The sequence below is a fragment of the Ceratotherium simum genome, chromosome 5 (genome assembly GCF_057802395.1).
Source record: "Ceratotherium simum simum isolate JZ-2026a chromosome 5, ASM5780239v1, whole genome shotgun sequence".
NCBI lineage: Eukaryota > Metazoa > Chordata > Mammalia > Perissodactyla > Rhinocerotidae > Ceratotherium > Ceratotherium simum.
This window is the reverse complement of record NC_141904.1, coordinates 37,424,152-37,447,096: the sequence shown is the minus strand read 5'-3', so window position 1 is coordinate 37,447,096 and position 22,945 is coordinate 37,424,152. Positions and strand designations below refer to the sequence as shown.

Below are 22,945 nucleotides of genomic sequence, written 5' to 3'. Positions count from 1 at the left end.
TTCTATATGTACTCTATATATGTAGAGTACTATAAATAAGGTGTCTACATTTTTCAGTTATACTCACATTATATCTAATCAAAAGAAATTTCTACTAAGGAGACTCAGAAGTCTTGAAGGAAATAGCACTTCAGATCTTGACAGGACATAAACTTTAGACATATCAGCACAAGAAAAAAGGGCCTCCTTTTTGTGTGTGTGTGTGTGTGTGTGTGTGTGTGTGTGAGATCAGCCCTGTGCTACCATCTGCCAATCCTCCTCCTTTTTTTTTTTTTGGTGAGGAAGACTGGCCCTGGGCTAACATCCATGCCCATCTTCCTCCACTTTATATGGGACGCCGCCACAGCATGGCTTGCCAAGCAGTGCGTCCGTGCGCGCCCGGGATCCAAACCTGCGAACCCCGGGCTGCCACAGCGGAGGGTGCACTCTTAACTGCTTGCGCCGCTGGGCAGGCCCAGGGCCTCCTTGAAATGACTAGTGTAAGTCCAAAGAAGAGAGAGATGTCAGAAAGTTTATAGGAAAGAAAAAGAAGTTAATTTTCACTGGGATGAAGGGAAAGTCTTACACGTCTTGCCTTGCATTGAGAAAAAGGGGTTGGCTACCAATTACTGGGTAAGTTTCACTTAAAAGAAAATCCTTACTCTTTAAGGAACTTTTCCTACACGTTCATTGAACAACTTCATATTCAGTCCTCAGTCTCTGATAACTTTGAGCTTGGTTCTAATTGGTGATACAAGACTGTGTAAAAAATATAGTCTCTATTCTCAAATGTTATATGTTCCAGATGGGAAGATAATATAAATACAGAAAAAAGTTGAAAAAAGTTAAATAGCACCATAAAGTTAGTCCCACTGCAAATCTGAAGTAGAGAAGATCAGTGACTATTATCTAAAGTAGTCCAAGAAGCTTCTTGGCTGGGACTTAAGTGATAAATTTTGTAAGGAGTCACATACGGTGTATAAAAAGAGGGAATGGGGAGGATGGTATGAAATCAGGAATGTGTGTAAGATGTGTTCAGGGACAAAGAGTTTATGTTGTCAGATAGTCCAAGATCAGTTTGGAGAGTTAGAACCTTGTCTAAGCGTTTGAGACCTTATTCTGTTGACAGTGAAGGGACATTAAAGGATTTTGTTTCTATCAAAAGAGTGACATCATAATCTGATGGTGAGGAAGAAGCATGAGTTGGCCTGCTGCCTGTTTTGTAAATAAAGTTATATTGGAACACAGCCATGCTCACTTGTTTGCATACTGTCTGTGGCTCTGTTATAATGGCAGAGTTGAATAGTTGCAACAGACACCATATGGCCTGGAAGCCTAAAATATTTCCTATCTGGCCTGTCACAGAAAGGCTTTTCTGACCCCTGGTATACAGGAAATATAAAGACTAAAGTTAGGCTACTACAGAAGTCCAGATTTGAGGTTAGAAAGGCCTTGCGCCTATGATGATGGTGTGATTGACAGATTTGGGGAAAACCAAAAGAGAGAACTATTCGCCTAGTAGGCTGGATCAGAGAGGCCCTGTCAAGGAGGTCACACTTCCGATGAAAAGAAAATCAGGGTGAAGACTGGCTCTAAATCACCCCATGTTTAGAATGCAAAAGGAAAATGCCTGGCAACTAGAATGAAAGCAAGAGGCAAAATAATAAGAGGAAAGCAGTATTAAGCTACAGAATGGCCAAGCATACTAAGCTAATGAAAAACCGTTACATTTCACCATTAGTCCTTAGAGAAACAATTGTTAGAAGGATAGCTATAGAGGAAATCAAGTGGGGGAAAAGTCAATGGAGAATTTTATGTTGAATGACAGTAAAGTAGATGAGCTAAGTTATGTAGTAATAGAGTGGATGGAACATAACTGAAAACCAAGTGACTTAAAAACTTTAAGTCCTGGCCCAGCCATTAATTAGCTATGGAAACCGTGAGCAAGTCACTTCATTTTCTGGTTCTCAGCTTCCTGAGAACCAGATAAAATGGGAGAGTTGACTTAGGCATTCTGATGTCTATGATTTTCAGAACGGATTTTGGTATACAGTGATGTGCCCCATGACAACATTTTGGTCAGCAACAGACCACATATACAACAGTGAGACATAAGATTAGTACCATATAGGGCCGGCCCTGTGGCTTGGTGGTTAAGTGCGCGCGCTGCAATGCTGGTGGCCCGGGTTCGGGTCCCGGGTGCGCATCGAGGCACCACTTCTCCGTCCATCCTGAGGCCGAGTCCCACATGCAGCAACTAGAAGGATGTGCAGCTATGACATACAACTATCTACTGGGGCTTTGGGGGGAAAAAATTAAATAAATAAAATCTTTAAAAAAAAAAAAAAAAGATTAGTACCATATAGCCTAGATGTGTAGTAAGCTATACCCTCTAGGTTTGTGTAAGTACATTCTGATGTTCACACAATGATGAAATCGCATAATGACACATTTCTCAGAATATATCCCCGGCGAAGCAATGCATGACTGTAGTGAAGCTTAAAATTGGAATTTTTGGGAAAGTAAGCAAGAATTGAAACAAGAGTGAAAGTGAACCAGAGAGTGGTGTGCTGGTAAACCAGGCTTGGGGGAGGGGCAGGAAGCCCTGGTTTGTAGTGTTTGCTATAATTTCAGAGGCGTAAATACTCCCACCAGGATTGATTTCAAGCTACCAGCCAGCTCAAAATTCCTAAATATTTAACAATCGACTTTCTAGCCAGCTGCTAACTCACTCCAGCACACCACTGGACAGATTTGCCAGGTACCAGTAAGAATGAGTACTAGATTAGATACATGCATTTGTCATAGAGTATAGGCCTAGTGAAGTTCTTCAGCAGTGTTCTGGGCCCTGAGGAAAGGGCCAGAGACAGTTTTTAAGTGAAGGATTGGGCCAAGTTTTGAATCAGAGAAGCCAAAATTTTTTTGTTTTATGGCCGGAGACAGTTTAAGTGAAGCATTGGGCCAAGTTTTGAATCAGAGAAGCCAAAATTGTTTTGTTTTGTTTTGTTTTGTGTGAGGAAGGTCAGCAGTGAGCTAACATCGGATGCCAAGCTTCCTCTTTTTTTTTTTTTTTTTTTTTGGCTGAGGAAGATTGGCCCTGAGCTAACATCCGTGCCCATCTTCCTCCACTCTACACGGAACGCCTCCACAGCATGGTTTAACAAGCAGTGTGTCGATGCGCGCCCGGGTTCCGAACCTGCAAACCCCGGGCCGCCGCAGCAGAGCACACGCACTCTACCACTTGCGCCACCAGGCCGGCCCTATGAGAAGCCAAAGTTTTTTGAATGTGGTTGAGGAGGTGAGACAGAAGTTAATGAATCTGCATTGTGAATAAGAACAGTGTTGAAGCAGATAACTCCCTGGGGATCAGAGAGTACTAGAAAATTTAAAGTAGTCATAGTTTCTACTTTTACAAATATAGAGCATCTTGAGTAAATAGCTGAGTGTATTTTTTCTAACTCAGATTCATGTGTTAAAGCTTGCTTATAATTCTGATGGAGAAAATCCTTCATTTCTAACAAAAGAGAAAAAAATGGGAGTTCATGTACAAATATATAAAGGAAATTCAAGACAAAATATATATTGAGAGCAAAACTCTTGATTTTCAAATTAGCATAGTTACTTTGAGATTATTAACTTTTGTAAAACCATAGTTTTTATAACGTATTGTGATTATAAATTGTCTCATAATACAACATGTCTGACGTTGTCTTAAGAATTTTTTTCTCTTTACCTAGAAGGAAATTTTCTACTGTGGTGTTGAATTTCTTGAAAAGAGATATAACCTTAATGTGTATTGGAACCAAATATAAAACCCATCAATGGAAATGGAGACTAATAGCATGCCATCTAGGACTTTTTAGAAATCATTAAAATTGAGATGTAGATTTGTGTCCTTAATTTATTTTAAGTACGGTTATAGTTATCCAGATCATTTAAAATTACTTTGGGGGCAGTTTTAGTAATTAATATATCTCATACCAAAAAAATTTGTGACAACTGATATTTTGAGAAATCTAAGGATTCTCTAGCCCATTATGTCAAAATGATCTTATACTTGAGGTAGCTGTCAGCATAGTCATTCTCTGATTAACTCAGTGCCATTCTTTTAAAGAGCTGAGGGCCGGTGAGACTATGGGTAGTTCCTTGCCCTAAATTTCAAATAAAATGGTTTTCAGTTTAACCAGTTTAAGCTGTGGCATGATTGATGACATTAGGTGTGCCAGCCATTATGGCCAAAGTTTCTTTACCAAGTGATGCTGCATGGAATAGCTAATTGTCGAACTTCGGCAGAAGTTGGATAACAGTTCAAATGTACTGTTGTATCACAGAGTCCAATGAAAAGCAAGAGAGGTTGTTTTTCCGCTTGGCTGCCCAATCGCTGTGCCTCTGATTCCTGTATTCCTTTCTATTTCAGTTTTGAATTGATCACAGAGGTCAATATTTCCTCCTTTTTCTCCCCACCCCCCCCACCCCCCTTATCAACTGTAGGTATTCAGCATGTTTTTGGAGACTCTAGTGGACTTCATCCAAGTCCACAAAGACGATCTTCAAGATTGGTTGTTTGTACTGCTGACACAACTACTAAAAAAAATGGGTGCTGATTTGCTTGGATCTGTTCAGGCAAAAGTTCAGAAAGCCCTTGATGTTACAAGGTAATATTTTCTTCATATATTTCAAGTTTGCCCGATAGTAATCAAGAGTATTTAGTTTCTGTGTTAAAAGTTCATATTTCTGAGTCCTTTCAAACCATTTAGACTGCATGGGCTCCATTTGAAAATTATTAATGCTGCCATTCACATGGTATATTTATTGCAGCATTGGTCCTTCCTTAGCTCAAACACTGCATTTCTTTTATAAAAATTCCATTAACACTGGGTGAGTAATTTTAAGGTGGTATTTTATCTTAATTAAGATATGTCTGCAAAGTTGAGTTGAAGACTAGTCAATCTAATGTAAAAAGAAAATATTTCCTAAGTTTAAAAAGAATGTTTTATCATGCATTTAAATATTCAGAATCTTTGTTCAGAAGATTTTGAACCAATGATATATTTCTACTTTCTTGTGTAGATTGTTGAAGTGACTTATTTCAAATATCCATTTACTAAGTTGAGGTGAGTCTAGAATTCAGATATTAGGTGTGGGGAAACATCTCTGATAATGTTGGACTTTCTACTGAATACATTTTTCTGATTAAATCTATAGTTGAGGCAGGATAAACCATTATTTACTGTAGTGTTGCTTTTTAACCCCCTTCAGGGTATAAATTCAAATGTTCAGATTCTTCTGGGAATAACTTTTATTGTATACTCTACCACATAGACTATACCACATATACATACTACTTCATGCATGCTTTTTGAATGACATGTTTTGGTATTAAGCATAATTTTCTGTTGTTAAGTTTGCTAAATGCTTACTTGCTGACTTAATTTTTGTTTTGTTTTGCTTTGATCTCTCCTTATTTCAGAGAATCTTTTCCAAATGATCTTCAGTTTAATATTCTAATGAGATTTACAGTTGATCAGACCCAAACACCAAGCTTGAAGGTAAAAATTTGAAGTCTTTTGAAGGCATTGTAAGGAATTTAAGTCTTTTATTAATAAAGTTATGCTGGTATTTGTATTTCTGTCACATGAGAAGCTGTTCAATCAGTGGATTTTGTTTTTATAAACTTTCAGACAGTCAAGCCAGCACTTCGGGACCAGCTTCACTCTTTTTGGAGCTCCAAGGTTTTTTTGTTTTTGTTTTAATCTGCATTATTTCTTTTCTTAACTCTCTTTGCAAACTCTGCAGTGTTTCAGATAATGTTTGTATGCATCTATATTCAACTACTAACCTTTGGAAGCCTTTTAAGCATGCACATATTTGATTTCAAATGTTATTTGAATGCCAGGCTATCCTTTGGAGAAGCTTACTGGGGATACACATTTAGAAGGCAACACAAATATGGCCATCTAACCCTAAGCTGGTAATGCAAACTCGCTTTATAAAGTCTTCTCTAATTCTATGTTTGTGATTTCCCAATACTTTTTTTTTTTTTTAAGTTTAGGAGTTTGAATAGGTATTTTGGGCAAAATGTCAGTTTTTTACCTATATTTATTTTAGTAAACAACATTTTTTAATCTCAGTGCTGTTTTCCAGTTATCCTTAACTAAAATAGTAACTTTTTTTTTCTTTTTGCAATGTGATATTTCTGATGTGTGCGTAACATTTAGAATGAGGATTACCTTCTCAATTGTTATTAGCACACATTTTCCAGTTAATTTATGTGAAAACTAAGTAGATTCCAGTTTGTGATTAAAAATCATTATTAAATTTAATATAGAAGAAAAAATAATTTCATATAAAAGAAGAACCTTTGAATTCTTTACTAAAGATGTTTTTTAGTGAGTTTTATTAAATGAGATTAAAGTCAGGGAAATAACAAGCATATGTGCATTTAGAAGCCTTATATTTGTCTGCTCTATTCTGCACGAAATATATTTCCACAAGCATTACTGCCCAGGACTGATTTTCCTTTAAGTTTCTGAATATGATTTTGCCTTAAAATCACAGTTATGTTTCTTACCAGGGTTGACTTACACTCAACATAATGTTATTTTCTCAGAGCTGCCTTGTGAAAGGGGTTCCATCTGTTTTGATTTTGAAAAGTGACCTGCAGAAGGAGAATAATTTACGTGATGTTACTGATAAATATTTTTGAACTCATTCTTTGTTCCAGCGGTTGTGCTAAGCATTCCTAGGAATATAAAACTTAAAATTTTTTATCATAATTATCTGTAATACATGATAAACTGTAAACTGTAATAAGGGTAATGATTTAGGTACCAGTGGCAGGTATTCAAGTGCTGTTGAAAATGTATGTAGAGATGTTTCATGGGCCAGTGGAAATGGAGGTCTAAACCATTAGCTTAAGAAATAAGGGTGATAGGTGAGTTGAGGGAGAGAATAAAGTTGCTGAGGTCTGAAGAAAAAGACAAAGGGAAGAGGGAAATGGGAAACAGACAAATTAAAGTACCTTTTCTATTGGAAAACATTATACAGGAGACTGGAACTACAGACTTTCTCTGAAAGCCGTGTGTATGTGTGTGTGGCTTTTACATTATATATTATATATTCTGTATTATCTATGCACACACACATACACAAAACTGTAGGGCAAAATCACTCTTCAGCTCTTAAATTGATGTTTTAGGATAGCAAGGAGAAGTTATATTGGAGCTATCCATACCTTATGCCAAAAATAAAAGTAACTTGCAGATGAGTGACAGGATTAAGAATAAAAAACTTAACAGGTTATAGAAAAACACAGATAACTTGAGTATGAGATCTATAAAAATTTTTTATTGAAAAAATGATGGATCAGGTAAAAGATGAATGTTTATATAAAATTTTATATCTCTCACAGAGTGTCATGTGATTATATGTCAGAAAGGAAGCAATAGAATAGGGGGAAATGGCAATACAGAGTGATTTTATTTGAGTAAGTAATATTTTTAAAAATAAATGTAGTTGTTGACCTCTTTTTCTGGGTTTCACAAACATGTTGTAGAATTATACATACCTTAGCAACTAGATTATTTTTCCTTCTCTGAAGAAGAATGCATGTTTGTGTTGTTAAAATTACAGACTATGTATATAACTTTGTGAAATATCCTACTAAAATGTAAACTTTCAAATGATTATATGTGTATTGTGGTTATTTTGCCTGTTGGTATAGTAAACACATCTATTCTGTGAAACCCTTTTAAAACTTTGCATGCCTCTGTAAATTGGCAAGACACTGCACTAATTGAATCTCATGTAGTGCAAATAAATATATTTAATTGTTAATGGTGTCAAATTGAAAACAAAATATATTGATGTTTATTCTTTGATTTACTATAGTCATCTTTCAGCTATTCACACTGATAGAAGGTGACAAGGCTTTAAGAATCCAGAATATTATGTGCTGCTTAATTTAGTTGGGCCTGCTATTGCAAAATTAACAATAAGTCTCTTTCGCTCTCTGCTGTACCTTTTACCAGGGATAGCTGATAGGTTAACTCTTGTTTTTTTAATACATTTCTTTTCTTTTTTTTTTTTTTTTTTTTTAAAGTAGTGGAGATGGGTGGTGGTGATGGTTGCACAACAATGTGAGTGTACTTTTTTTTTTTATCATTTTATTTATTTATTTATTTATTTTCCCCCAAAGCCCTAGTAGATAGTTGTATGTCATAGCTGCACATCCTTCTAGTTGCTGTACGTGGGACGTGGCCTCAGCAGGGCCAGAGAAGCAGTGCGTCGGTGCGCGCCCGGGATCCGAACCTGGGCCGCCAGCAGCGGAGCACGAGCACTTAACCGCTAAGCCATGGGGCCGGCCCGATACATTTCTTAAAGTTATAATTCCTTCTTAAAATTCATTCATTATGAAATGAAGAATGTAATTTGATCCCTTTTTTTTTTTTTTTTTTTTTACTGGAAACAGAAGGGAGAAAATGTACAAAAGTCAGAACCTTATTTTAATATTTTACTTCCTGTATATTAGCTTGGCATGGTACTTCCCAGAGACCTTATTTGGATTGAATGAGACAAATGACATTAAGATCAATAATAAGGGGAAAAAGAGCATAGAAAAACTGACTGACTACCTTAATCTTTGGCGATATTTTTTCAAAATTGCTTTTTGATCATACATTTAAACCTTCATTTTTCTAAGGCAGCAAATCAGCATTTAATAGGTGTTTAGCATCTGCTATATCCAAAGAGTGTGAACTGTGAACTATGGCAAGTGCCGCTTCTAAAGTGCACTGGTAAAGTCTTACAGAACCATTATTTAGAAATCTTACAAGGTTAGAAGATGTGATTTTAAAAACAGTGGATCTCAACCTTTTTTTCTGCCCCAACATACCTGAGAGAAGGGAGATAATTTAGTAGTGGCTTCCTGTAAGGATAAAAAAGGCTGAGTCTACAGAAGAAGATGTGCTTTGCCCCACCTCTTGCTGACTTTGAAACTTGCATCCCACCACACACCTACCCACCATGCACCCACACATCCAAATAACCCACATATGATAACTCTTATACAAATCAGGTTGTCTTTTCTCCGGTGATGCTTGTGTCAACTTTTTTGTGACACTTCTTTTGGAAGATAATTCTAGCAGTTGATGTACCTATAAAGGAACCTGATCTTGTTGTGTGAATCTTAGAGTATATTTGACAAGAGACTTATATTGCCCACCTTAATTACCCACTTGATTTACCATACCTTATTTCCAAAATATTTTGGTTCATTTACCCAAAAGCCAAATTACACTCAATTGATAAAGACTGGTTCCCAGGGAGTCTAGACAAGAGTCAGCTGTAAGCTCTGAAGGCCTACTTAAGGAGAAGTGTATAATCTTGTCAAGAGAGTCTTCAGCAGTTGTTCAAATAGAGAATGAAACGCCTAGGACTTAAAAGTTCTGCTTTGTGTGAAAAACAAAAATGCACATTATCGTATAGTTGTACCTCAGGTAGGTGTGTGGTTGTGTAATTTCTTTGTTGTTGTTTTTTTCATTTTCTATTTGTCAAAAAAAAAATCACCTAATTGTTTCTGAAGTGTTCTCAGTGTCTCTCAATGAGCATCTGATTGTCCTCTTTCATTGTGCTTACCTCTACAGGTGAAGGTTGCTATCCTTAAATACATAGAAACTCTGGCCAAACAGATGGATCCAGGAGATTTTATAAATTCCAGTGAAACTCGCCTGGCAGTGTCTCGGGTTATCACTTGGACGACAGAACCCAAAAGTTCTGATGTTCGGAAGGTATGTTTTAATATAAGGTTTAGAAGATAAATTAGAAAAGCAAGCAGTCGTTTTGGATTGCCAGTGAAGGAAGCTAATATTTTCAGGACATTACCAGTTACCATTGAGTTATCGAGCTGGTGGTATGAAGACCTTTTTTTTTAAATCTTCTCTTTTAAATTATTTTAAATTTTATCCAATTAATATGAGTATAATTTTCAAAGTTAGAATCAAAAATAGCTGTCCTTGCCATAATCCTCCCAACCTCTAATCTCATAATCATTCAAAATGTTCCAAATCTTTCCCCTTGCATTTACCTATGTATTTCAAATAAGAGCTTACACTATTTCTTGATTTATTAATTTTAGGCATTATCTATTGATCTACTGATAAATTTAGTCATTATGTCTATCTGTCTATCTACTTTGGTAAATGAGGACTTAGCTTTCCCATACCAATCCCATATCCTTTCCTATACCTTTCCCCATAACCTTCAGAATACTTAGGAATCAATTGTTGGTAATCAATAGAAAAGATTTACATTTTCACTATGAAAGCATTCACTTCCATACCAAGTGGTTTACTACTGCCTCCTTTCTTATAAAAGCTTTGTTTTTCTTAGTGTTAATAATTTGCCTTGTTTTTCATTTGCATGGGTTTTTTTAATGTTTTTATAACTATCTATTAATATTTTCAACATCTCTGCCACATACCTATGGCTAATATTTTACATATGTTCAAAAACACATTATTTATTTTCTGGGGAGCTCCTTCATAGACCCTCTGTTCTCTTCACCATCTTCCTGAGACTTCTCTTCATCCCAATCATTCATTTTTTGCATCCTATGTCTAGCTCTGTTTACTCTCTTCCTTGATGAATCATTTTCTTCAATATTTGCTGCAAAGGAGTGAGTAGAATATAAATTTTGTGACCTTTATTTCTACTGATAAACACTTGACCCAACAACAGCAGAATATACATTCTTCTCAAGTGCACATGGAACATTCTCCAGGATAGACCATAGCCAGGCCATGAAACAAACCTCAATAGTTTTTTTAAAAGGATAAAAGTAATACAAGTTATGTTCTCTGACCACAATGGAACGAAATTAGAAATCAATAACAGGGCCGGCCCCGTGGCTTAGCGGTTAAGTGCGTGCGCTCCGCTGCTGGCGGCCTGGCTTCGGATCCCGGGTGCGCACCGACACACCGCTTCTCCGGCCATGCTGAGGCCGCGTCCCACATACAGCAACTAGAAGGGTGTGCAGCTATGACATACAACTATCTACTGGGCAAAAGATAGTTGGGGGAAAAAAATAAATAAAATTATTTTTAATAAAAAAGGAATTAATAACAGAAAAAAATTTGGAGAATTCACAAATATGTGGAAATGAAGCAATATACTCCTAAATCACCAGTGGATCCAAGAAGAAATCAAAAGGGAAATTAGAAAATACATTGAGATGAATGAAAATGAAGACATGATATGCCAAAACTTATGGGATGCAGCTAGAGTAGTGCTTAGGGGGAAATTTATATCTGTTAATGCCCATAATAAAAAAGGAAGAAAGATCTCAAACCAGTAACCTGACTTACCACCTTATGCCACTGGAAAAAGAAGAGCAAACTAAACCTAAAGTAAGCAGAAAGACATAGTTAAGATTAAAGCAAAGATTAATGAAATAGAGAATAGAAAAACAATAGAGAAAAATCAGTGAAACCAAAAGCTGGTTCTTTAAAAAGATCAACAAAATTGACAAACTTGTAGTTAGATTCACCAAGGAAAAAAAAAGGAAAGACTCAAATTAGTAGAATTAGAAATGAAAGAGGGAATATTACTGCCAACCTTCCAGAAATAAAAAATTATAAAAGAATACTACGAATAATTGTATACCAATAAATTAGTTAACTTAGAGGAAATGGACAAATTCCTAGAAAGAGACAAACTACCAAAACTGACTGAAGAAGAAATAGATGTGTGACTAGAGCAAGAAAAGAGATTGAGTTAATAATCAAAAATCTACCCACAAAGAGAAGCCTAGGCTCAGATGGCTTCCCTGGTGAATTCTACCAAACATTAATAACCAGTTCTTTACAAACCCTTCCAAAAAACGCAAAAGGAAGGAACACTTCCCAACTCATTCTATGAGAGCAGTTTTACCTTGATACCAAAACCAAAGACACCACCAAAAAAAAAAACTATAGACCAGTTATCTCTTATGAATATGGACTTTTTTTTTTTTTTTTGGTGAGAAGACCAGCCCTGAGCTAACACTGTACTGTGCCAATCTTCCTCTAATTTGTATGTGGGTTGCCACACAGCATGGCTTGACAAGTGATGTAGGTCCATGCCTGGGATCCAAACCCATGAACCTGGGCCGCCAAAGTGGAGTGCGCCAATCTTAAGCGTTACGCCACTGGTCGGCCCCTGACTATGGACATTTTTAATCCTCAACAAAATACTAGCAAACCAAATCCTACAACATATAAAAGAGAATTATACACCATGACCAAGTGGGATTTATCCCGGGAGTGCAAGGTTGAATTAATATCAAAAATCTGTTAATGTAATACACCATATAAGTAGTAAAAACACAAAAGCCACATAATCATCTCAATAGAACAGGCATCTGGCAAAATCTAACATCCTTTAATGATTACAAAAAGGGTTGAGGGGGCCAGCCCAGTGACATAGTGGTTAAGTTTGCACGTTCTGCTTCAGTGGCCTGGAGTTCTTGGGTTCGGATCCCGGGTGCAGACCTATGCACCACACATCAAGCCATGCTGTGGCAGCATTTCATATGTGGCAGCCACATATGAAATAGAGGAAGATGGGCAGAGATGTTAGCTCAGGGCCAATCTTCCTCACCAAAAAAAAAAAAAAAAAAAAAAAAAACCTAAAGAAAGTAGCAATGGAAGGGAACTTCCTCAACCCAATAGAGGGTACCTACAAATATCCACAGCTAACATCATACTTGATGGTGAAAGACTGGATGGATGCTTTCTCCCTAAAATCAGGAACAAGACAAAGATGTCTACTCTCACCATTTCTATTCAACATTGTGCTCAAGATTCTAACCAGGACAGTTAGGCAAAAAAAAAAAAAAGAAATAAAAGGCATCCAAATTGGAAAGGAATAAGTAAAACTGTTTCTATTCGCAAATGAGATGATCTTAACATATAGAAAATCCTAAGGAATCACTAAAAATCTGTTAGAAGTAATAATCAAATTCAGCAAAGTTACAGAATACGAAATCAGTATACAAAAATCAGTTGTATTTCTAAACACTTGCAATGAACAATCCAAAAATGAAAATAGGAAAACAATTCCATTTATAATAGCATCAAAAAGATTAAAATACTTAGGAATAAATTTAACAAAAGAAGTGTAAAATTTGTAATAGAAACTACAAAACAATTTTGAAAGAAATTTAAAAAGATTTAAATAAATGAAAAAACATCCCATGTTCATGGATCAGAAGACTTAATATTGTTAAGATGGTAGTACTCCCCAAAGTGATCTATGCATTCAGTGTAATCCCTGTCAAAATACCAGCTGGCTTTGTAGAAACTGACAAGCTGATTCCAAGATTCATATGGAATTGCAAGGGACCCATAATAGCCAAAAGAATTTTGAAAAAGAACAAAATAGGAGGACTTGACACTTCCTGATTTCAAAAACGTAGTACAAGGCAACAGTAATCAAGACAGTCTGGTACTGGCATAAGGATAGACATAAAGACCAATGGAATAGAATTGAGAGTCCAGAAATAAACCTGTGTGTCTATGGCCACCTGATTTTTTTTTTTTATTGATGTTTTCGTAGTTTATAACATTGTGAAATTTTGGGTTGTACATTTTTGTTTGTCCATCACCATATATATGTCTCCCTTCACCCCTTGTGCCCACCCCCCAACCCCATTGCCCCTGGTAACCACAATACAGTTTTCTCTGTCCACGTGTTGGTTTATATTCCACATATGAGTGAGATCATACAGTGTTTGTCTTTCTCTTTCTGGCTTATTTCGCTTAACATAATACCCTCCAGGCCCATCCATGTTGTTGCAAATGGGACGATTTTGTCTTTTATTTATGGCTGAGTATTATTCCATTGTATATATATATATATATATACACCACATCTTCTTGGTCCAATCATCAGTCAAGGGACATTTAGGTTGCTTCCACTTCTTGGCTATAGTGAATAATGCTGCAATGAACATAGGGGTGCATAAGCCTCTTTGGATTGTTGATTTCAGGTTCATTGGATAGATTCCCAGTAGTGGGATAGCTGGATCATAGGGTATTTCTATTTGTAATTCTTTGAGGAATCTCCATACCGTTTTCCATAGAGGCTGCACCAGTTTGCATTCACACCAGCTGTGTATGAGTGTTCCTGTTTCTCCACATCCTCTCCAACATTTGTTTTTTGTCTTGGTGATTATAGCCATTCTAACGGGCGTGAGGTGATATCTTAGTGTTGTTTTGATTTGCATTTCCCCGATGATTAGTCACGTTGAACATCTTTTCATGTGCCTATTGGTATGGCCAACTGATTTTTGACAAAGGTGCCAAGACCATTCAATAAAGAAATAATAGCCTTTTCAACAAATTGTGCTGGGACAACTAAATAGCCACATGCAAAAGAATTCAGTTGAACCCTTACCTCATACCATATACAAAAATTAACTCAAAATGGATCAAAGAATTAAATGTAAAAGCTAAACCTATAAAACTCTTAAAAAACAGGGATAGATCTTCATGACCTTGGATTTGGCAAGATATGCTACCAAAAACAGAAACAACAAAAGGAAAAATAGATAAATTGAATTTCACCAAAATTAAGAATTGGGGATATTCCAAGAACTAGAATACTGATGTGACTGAAGAAACCTTTGGCATATTTTAAGTAAGGGAAAGATATGATCTGATTTATGTTTTTAAAGATTACATTGGCTAATGTGACAAAAATGGACTGTTACTATATTGTGTAAGGGAGAAGAGGGTAAAAGGGGTAGGGCTGATATTGAAAGGAACCTGTTTTCATCTATTGTAGTAAGAAATCACTAGAAAATGTCTCAAGTTGGGGCCGGCCTGGTGGCGCAAGTGGTTAAGTGCGCGTGCTCCGCTGCGGCGGCCCGGGGTTCGCTGGTTCGGATCCCGGGCGCGCACCGACACACTGCTTGGCAAGCCATGCTGTGGCAGCGTCCCATATAAAGTGCAGGAAGATGGGCACAGATGTTAGCCCAGGGCCGTCTTCCTCAGCAAAAAAAGAGGAGGATTGGCGGATGTTAGCACAGGGCTGATATCCTCACAAAAAAAAAAGAAAATGTCTCAAGCTGATAAATCAAGAAATAATTATATAAGCCAATGAATGCCTAACTATCAGAAAAAACAAGCATTTCAAAGAGGAATTCTGGAGAGCTGAACAGGGGAATTGAGAATTATAAAACCTTTTCTAAAACGGTTGCTTTTTTAAAAATCCATAAGTATATATTACTTTTATTTGAAGACTTGAAAATTATGTTAAAATAAAAATGAAATGTATCTAATAAAGCAAATGTGACATTAAATATACACTTAACAGAATTGAAGGACTTCATCAAAATACACTAAAGCTATTGCAATTTAAATCATGCAATTTAAACCTCTATTATTGGGCTGGCCCAGTGGCACAAGCAGTTAAGTGTGTGCACTCCGCTGCAGCGGCCCGGGGTTTGCCCGTTCAGATCCCAGGCACGCACCAACGCACCACTTGTCAAGCCCTGCTGTGACGGCGTCCCATATAAAGTGGAGGAAGATGGTCGTGGATGTTAGCCCAGGGCCAGTCTTCCTCAGCAAAGAGGAGGATTGGCAGATGTCCGCTCAGGGCCGATCCTCCTCACAAAGATAAATAAATAAACTTCTATTATTTAATGCAGGAATAGACAAATAGATCAATGGAACATAAAGGAAGATCCAAAGACACTTAGATTTATATAGGAGAATAGTTCATAATAAGGGTGTTACTTCAAGTCATGAGGAAAGGATACACTCATTGGTAAATGGTTTGAGAATAGTTGGGTTGTCTGTCTCTAGGAGGAAAATAAAGCTGAATCTCGTATACCAAAATAAACTCTAGATGGAATAAAGTATACCTTAGCAATCACTAATTCATTTACTCAAATTAACTTGAGGTCCTCTCCGTGTTGTGATTCCAGAAAAGACACAGAATCATAAAGTTTTATTTCAAAATGCAAATAGCTTTATTTAAGCACTGTTAACATGTTAGAGTACACCGCCACACAATATATATTTTGTTGTTGTTTTTAACAAAATGGGCTTATGTTATAACTGTTGTTTTATAATGTTTTTCCTTCTCCCAATTTCTTCATGTGTAGAGCTGTGTCCCCTTTCAAGGCTGTGTTGTGTAGTATGCCATTGCTCCAATGTAACATAATTCAACCCTTCCCTTAGTGTTGTATATTTAGATGCCATAAACATAGAGCACTTAGGTTTTCATAGAGTGAGGTTAGAAAAGGTCCAGAACAAGATGCGCACATTTGGATACAAGTCGTGATGGTGAACCATTTGGGTTTCTTTCTCCATTGTTTCTGTGTAATCTGCGTCTCAAAGTTTGGCTTTTAATAACTCAGTTGATTACTTCAGAAGAGAGGAAATTTATAAATTTTCTTAACTGATCTGATTAAGCTTTGTTTTGTTCTCATTTCCACAAAAACATTAGACTAGTTTTAGCTTAAATTGTAGATTTGTTAGATGAGCTGCTTGAGAGAAGACTAGATTCGGCTAGTTAATTTAAGAATCACACATTGAGAAGATGAAAATTAGAGTACTAAGTTGCTCTGGATGGGCTTTGTATAGCTTAAGGATATACTTCCTTATTTCTATCCTTCTTTCTTGTAATTATTTATTAGGAAAACTGAACTAGTAGCATACATGGATAGAGTAACCCTGGAAACTGTCTGGTTAACTTTTGCCATTGATCATTAAGTCGTATTCGTTATACTTTTCATATTTCCTCTTTACCCTCAAAAAATAATGGTAGGTCAAGTATTTTTTTTTTTTTTATTCTTCCAAAAAAGAAATTAGAAAGCATATGAGAATATCTTCTTTTTCCCTGGGAAAGATGGCCCTGTGCTATTGAACAGAAATGTTAAGTGAAGAAAATGGTCTCCTTTGAGTAACCAAAATATATTCATCTACTTCTTGTATGTCTTTGTTTTCTAGGCAGCACAGTCAGTGCTGATTTCCTTATTTGAACTCAATACCCCAGAGTTTACAATGTTATTAGGAGCTTTACCAAAAACTTTTCAGGATGGTGCTACCAAGCTTCTTCATAATCACCTTCGAAACACTGGGAATGGAACCCAGGTATTTTTCAGTCATTTTTGTGGCTATTGTATAATGTGATGGTTGGTTTAACAATAATTGCTTTCTTTTACATGAAGTAAACTTTTGACCTTAGTATATAATTTTTACATTTGCATTGGACAGTATTTCCTGAGCAGAATTAAATATTGTCCTGGTAAAAATAGAGTCTGTAGGCCTATCATGTTTTATATTATAATTTGGTGTATATTAGGGTGATGGTGAATGGTGGCCAGAGTATGAACAAGGAAAATGAAAAGTGAGCAGAATTTAGATGAGGCCTCAGCTTGGTAAGCCATTAGAATTAGAATATACTCTTTAGATGAACCAATCCTTATTTGAGGAATAGAAAGGATGACTTATCCCAGGGTTAACAAATAAGGTCCAAAGAGAGCAGTGCTTAAAAAGATGTGCTCACATTTAATAAATACAGGCTTGAAGGTCCATAGGTGCTTGAATATACAGGACTTTGTTTTGGGGAAGTAAGTTCTGAGTAAATGAAACATTACAGTGTTTTACATATATATATATATATATATATATATACACACACACATACATATATATATGTGTGTATATATATATAAATGATATAGAATCATATAAATGATATAGAATCATTTACATAACATGCCTAAAGAATTGAACTTAAGTTTTAAAAAGACAGAGAGAGAGATGTTTGATAATGGATAAAGGAAAAAGTAGATGCAGTTATGGCAGGCTTAAGGTAAAAATCTGAGAGTTAAAAACAACTGAGAACAATTTCCTTGGACCAAAGTCAATTATCTTTTTAAAAGGATAAAGGATTATTTCATTATATCTTAATAGATAGGAAAATTAATCATATGACCAGATTTTACTCCTTTGGTGTCTTTGTGAAAATCATCTGTAAAGCAAACTCAAGGAGGAATAAAATTTGAACATTAGTAATGGTTGAAGGAAGGAAATTGTCTCAGAATGGGAAGCTAATTTAAAATTGTTAGTTTGGGCTCTTGTTGAATCTTTGAAGAAAAAGATGTTGATAATATTTGAGAGCAGGAGTCGGTGAGGAGAACAAAAAAAGACTAAAGAGTTAGATTTCTGGGCCAGCCCAGTGGTGTAGTGGTTAAGTTTGCACGCTCCACTTTGGCGGCCCGGCAATCATAGGTTTGGATCCCGGTGCGGACCTACGCACAGCTCATCAAGCCATGCTGTGGCAGGCGTCCCACATAAAATAGAGGAAGATGGGCACAGATCTTAGCTCAGGGCCAATCTTCCTCACCAAAAAAAAGACAAAAAGAAAGAAAAAAAAACTAAAAGAGTTCAATTTCTGAATGGGGAGAAAGTCTTTCCCCATTGAAACCAGAGATAAGTACATGAATATTTAAAATATTGACCTGTAAATATGACTCTTTCATGTTGTTCAACTTCTTGATGTATACTTCCTTAAGAGCCTTTTAGTTGAACTTACCTGTCATATGTTAATATTTATTTGACTCTCTCCATCAGGGTTCCATGGGGAGTCCTTTGACAAGACCAACACCACGTTCACCAGCCAACTGGTCCAGTCCTCTTACTTCTCCTACCAATACATCACAGAATACTTTATCTCCAAGGTAATAAAAGAGTGATTGTCCTTCATAGTTTATATTTGCAGATTCCCATTCTTAGAAAAACAGACATTAATATAATTCCAGTTGATTTCCCCTTGACTTGAGAGGTCTTAAACACATAGAGACAGCAGATTGAAAAAACTAAGTTTATTCCAAAACTAACCCTTTAAATAATAATGTATAGGATATGGAAATTTTTTAATAAATGAAAAGAAAACTTATACAACTTTTATAAATTACTGCTTATTGCATTGAATAGCATAGTTATGTTTCCCAGATATGCTGTATAAATCCAGTAAATTGCAAATTGTATCTTTCAGTTATACTACTCAGTATAAATGTTGAGGTCAAGTTATAATGATGGATATTTTGATCTAATATTGGCCAGTCACCTCTAAAAATAGGAAAAAAATTAAGCTTATAGACAAAAACATAAAAATAGAGAAGAACAAATAGGGAAGGCTTAAATATGAAATGGCATTATGTTTACTTCTTAGGAAAAAATGTGACTGTGAGATTGGTCCTTAATACAAAATATAAGACATATAATTTTCACACACTTGTGCAGTTCAAGCATGGGCTGTATTTCAGATGAAGTTCTTGACTCGTTAATAGACTAATATATTTTCCCTTTTCCTGGCCTTTTAAAAAATATTTTGCACAGTAGTCCATATTTGTAGTCAATAGCTTGATTTTTGTTATTAGCCATATACCAAAGCATGCTTCATCATATTCATTACAATTATGGGATACTACATCAGCATCTAAGGCAGAAAAATCTAGCCTATTTCTTCCATGTTATAAATATATGACAATTTTGATGGCTGAATTCCAGCCTTAGTTGAATTTTAGAATTTGATTATAGAATTCATGTCAATAACATTTATGTTCAGTGTTAAAAATTGTTTGTCTTCTTACAAAGTTGTATAAAATACATTTATTTCTTCTTCAAGCAGTACCATTATTGTGAGTTAATCATAGGGGTTAGCAAACTCTGTAAAGGGCCATATGGTAAATATTTTAGGCTTTGCAGGCCATGCAGTCTTTGTCACCTCTGCTCAACTCTGTTGTTGTAGCGTGAAAATAGCCATAGACAATACCTAAATAAATAAGCGTTGCTGTGTTCCAATACAGTTTTATTTATGGGCACTGAAATTTGAATTTTATATAATTTTCATGTGTCATGAATTGTTATTTTTATTTTTTTTAACTATTTAAAAATATAAAAAACATTCTTAGATTTCAGGGGTCATAGTTTGCTGACCCCTGGTTAATCAGAATATTTTTTGAAGATGAAAAGACAAACCACTTGTTAAGGGCTTGGCATTCTAGAGTCATTGTAAGCTACCCCTGGTGGATGGACAAGAGGACATGTACTTTAACCGTTTATAGCTGTCGGGTTTTGTTTTGCTAATTATGCTTTGGGGAATATACATTCTATACCTGTCTTTATAAATATCCTACATAATCTCCTCAAATGTGTTCGCATTTTAAAACTAGACGTAAATAAAAATTAGTTGTTGTCTTTTTCATAGTGCATTTGATTATGACACAGAAAATATGAACTCTGAAGATATATATAGCTCTCTTAGAGGTGTCACTGAAGCAATTCAGAATTTCAGCTTCCGTAGTCAAGAAGATATGAATGAGCCATTGAAAAGGGATTCTAGAAAAGATGATGGTGATTCAGTGAGTATTTGAATATTCTTACATTGCAGACTTTTTCATTAAGAGTTTTTTGAACCAGCCCTGATAGCCTAGTGGTTAAAGTCCAGCACACTCCGCTTCAGCAGGCTGAGTTCAATTCCCGGGCATGGAACCAGGTCACTTGTCTGTCAGTAGCGATCCTGTGGCGGCGGATCACATAGAAGAACTAGAAGGACTTACAACTGGAATATACAGCTATATACTGGGGGTTTCTGGAGGACAAAAAAAAAAATTACAAAAAAGAGTTTTTTGTTTTTTTTTTAAACTTTGCTTTCTCTCATTTTCATATATAATTTTCTGGGGGTTAGTCACTCTACAAGTTTTTACTGAGTATCTACCACATGCCAGGCACTGTTCTGGGTCTTAGATTTACAAGGCAGAGTCGCTGCCCTCAAGTTCCTTGTACATTTTCAGATAGAGATGAGTACTGTGGAATTATAGGTTAGAATGTAGAGTGAATCTATTTTAGATTAAGTGGTCAAGGAAGGCCTCTCTCAGAAGGTGACATTTGTATTGAGACCTGAGTAAAGCCATGTAAGATCTAGGAGATGAGAATTCCACAAAAGATAGCAAGTGCTAAGACATTTAGAAGGGAACAAGCTTTGTATACTTGAGGGTGAGGATGAAAGCTAGTGTAGTTGGAGCATTATGAAAGAGTTGGGGAATGAGACATGGCCTGATCACATGGGTCTTATAAGACAAAATAAGGCATTTAGATTTTTTTGTCCTGTTGTGTAGTGATTTGTGATAGTGGTTTGCATCATCAGTTTGTGTGGCTCCAATTAAGAATATTGTGGCCCATCTTTCTGACATTTGTGAATATTATTGTTTAGTTTGCTGCTTCTGCCGTTATACAAAGAGTAGTTGTTTTTTAATCTACTTCATCTTAGACTTTTCTCTGACAGCTTAGACTTTTCTCAAAATAAGCCACCCCACCATTTCCTATGAAATCTGTGGATTCTCAGTGTTTGCAAAATTATAGAATGTTGCAGTGCTTCAGCATATCTCTTAAGGGCTCCCTCCTCTGCCTTGTTGACGTCTTTCCTGCTGTTGTTTTTCTCCCCATGCCTATCTGGCAGATGCACCTAGTAAACTGGATGCCAAAAACCAGCTTACCACTCATATTTGAGGTTCCCTACCCCAAAAGCTGCACGCAGTAGTAATAACAGGTTAATAAGAATCACTGCCTAATTGAGACTTTCTTTTCCCCCCAGAGATAGCAGGGTACATGGACATGCTCTTGCCTCAGGGCCTTTGTCTTGGCTATTCCCTCTGCCTTAAACATTCTTCCTCCAGATAGCCCCATGGACAATTCCCCCACTTCGTTCAAGTCTTTGCTCAAATTACTCTGACACCCTGTTTAATCTGCAGCCTCCTCTATCCCACCTCCGCACTCATGATCCCTTTGATACTGCACTGCCTCCCATACACTAATCACCTTCTACCATACCATATACTTTATTCATTTGTTATGTTTTTTTAATGTCACTGTCCCTCCACTAGAATGTAAACTTGATGAAGGTAGACATCATTCTCTCTTTTGTTCACTAATATATCCCCAATGCCAAGAAGGATGCCTGGCACCTAATAGGGGCACAGTAAATATTTGAAGAATGTTTGTAAAGCACCTAGCTAATGGCTTGGCACATAGTTGCTCAGTAGATGGTGGTGATGGTGATACTGATGGTGGTAATAATTTTGATACTAGTATTAGTATCAGTGTTAGTATTGATGAGTATGTTAACATGCCCAAACTCCATCAAGCATCCTTTCTAAAGTTATGCAGTCCTTGTAGGCCTTTTTTTTTTTAAGCAGGCCTTTTTTATTTGGTTTTCTTATACTTTGTTGACATATTGTCATTATATAATTTACTGCCTTAATAATGGAATCTAGCAGCTTTGAGTTCTGTGTTGCTAATGAAAGTCCTTTTATATCTTTAACTAGCATAGAGAAGCTGTTGCTGATCATACTATATATATTGTTTTGTCAAGCCATTGGCAACGGAACTGTAAAAATCACTAGAGATAGCATTCTTTTATGGTTCTTATTTGCCCTCACAGCTGTGGTTTCTTTACATCTTTACTATCAGCTTTGACATTTTGAATGTAAGTTTTAACTCATCATGTTGATTTCCATTACTTAATTTTTTTTTCAGCTGGTTATTGTACCTTTTTTAAATAGCATTTCAAGCAGTAGGGAAACATCTTTTTAGAATTTCTAAGAGATATTTGAAAATGAGTTAATTTGCTATGCCTTCCCCTTTCCATTAATAGATGTGTGGCGGTCCTGGGATGTCCGACCCAAGAGCAGGAGGTGATGCTACCGACTCAACCCAAACAGCCCTTGATAATAAAGCTTCATTGCTCCACTCGATGCCTGCTCACTCCTCTCCACGCTCTCGAGACTATAATCCATATAACTATTCAGATAGCATCAGTCCCTTCAATAAGTCTGCCCTCAAGGAAGCCATGTTTGATGATGATGCCGACCAGTTTCCTGATGGTACGTTCTGGGTCATGCTGCTACTACCTG

The 22,945-nt window shown here is 36.3% G+C and overlaps 1 protein-coding gene across 4 annotated transcripts in view; it reads left to right on the top strand.

Moving 5' to 3' along the window:
* CLASP2 (cytoplasmic linker associated protein 2) overlaps positions 1–22,945 on the top strand; it is a 170,822-nt gene that overhangs the window by 132,324 nt on the left and 15,553 nt on the right. For 2 of the 4 annotated variants that reach the window (XM_087430682.1, XM_087430681.1), the window contains exons 25-32: positions 4,471–4,634; positions 5,450–5,528; positions 5,661–5,711; positions 9,624–9,767; positions 16,974–17,117; positions 18,603–18,709; positions 20,242–20,395; positions 22,687–22,915. In XM_087430682.1, coding sequence (XP_087286808.1) covers positions 4,471–4,634; positions 5,450–5,528; positions 5,661–5,711; positions 9,624–9,767; positions 16,974–17,117; positions 18,603–18,709; positions 20,242–20,395; positions 22,687–22,915 — 1,072 coding nt within the window. The remainder of the gene's footprint in view (positions 1–4,470; positions 4,635–5,449; positions 5,529–5,660; positions 5,712–9,623; positions 9,768–16,973; positions 17,118–18,602; positions 18,710–20,241; positions 20,396–22,686; positions 22,916–22,945) is intronic. The other 2 variants (XM_087430684.1, XM_087430683.1) reach the window with 1 other exon arrangement.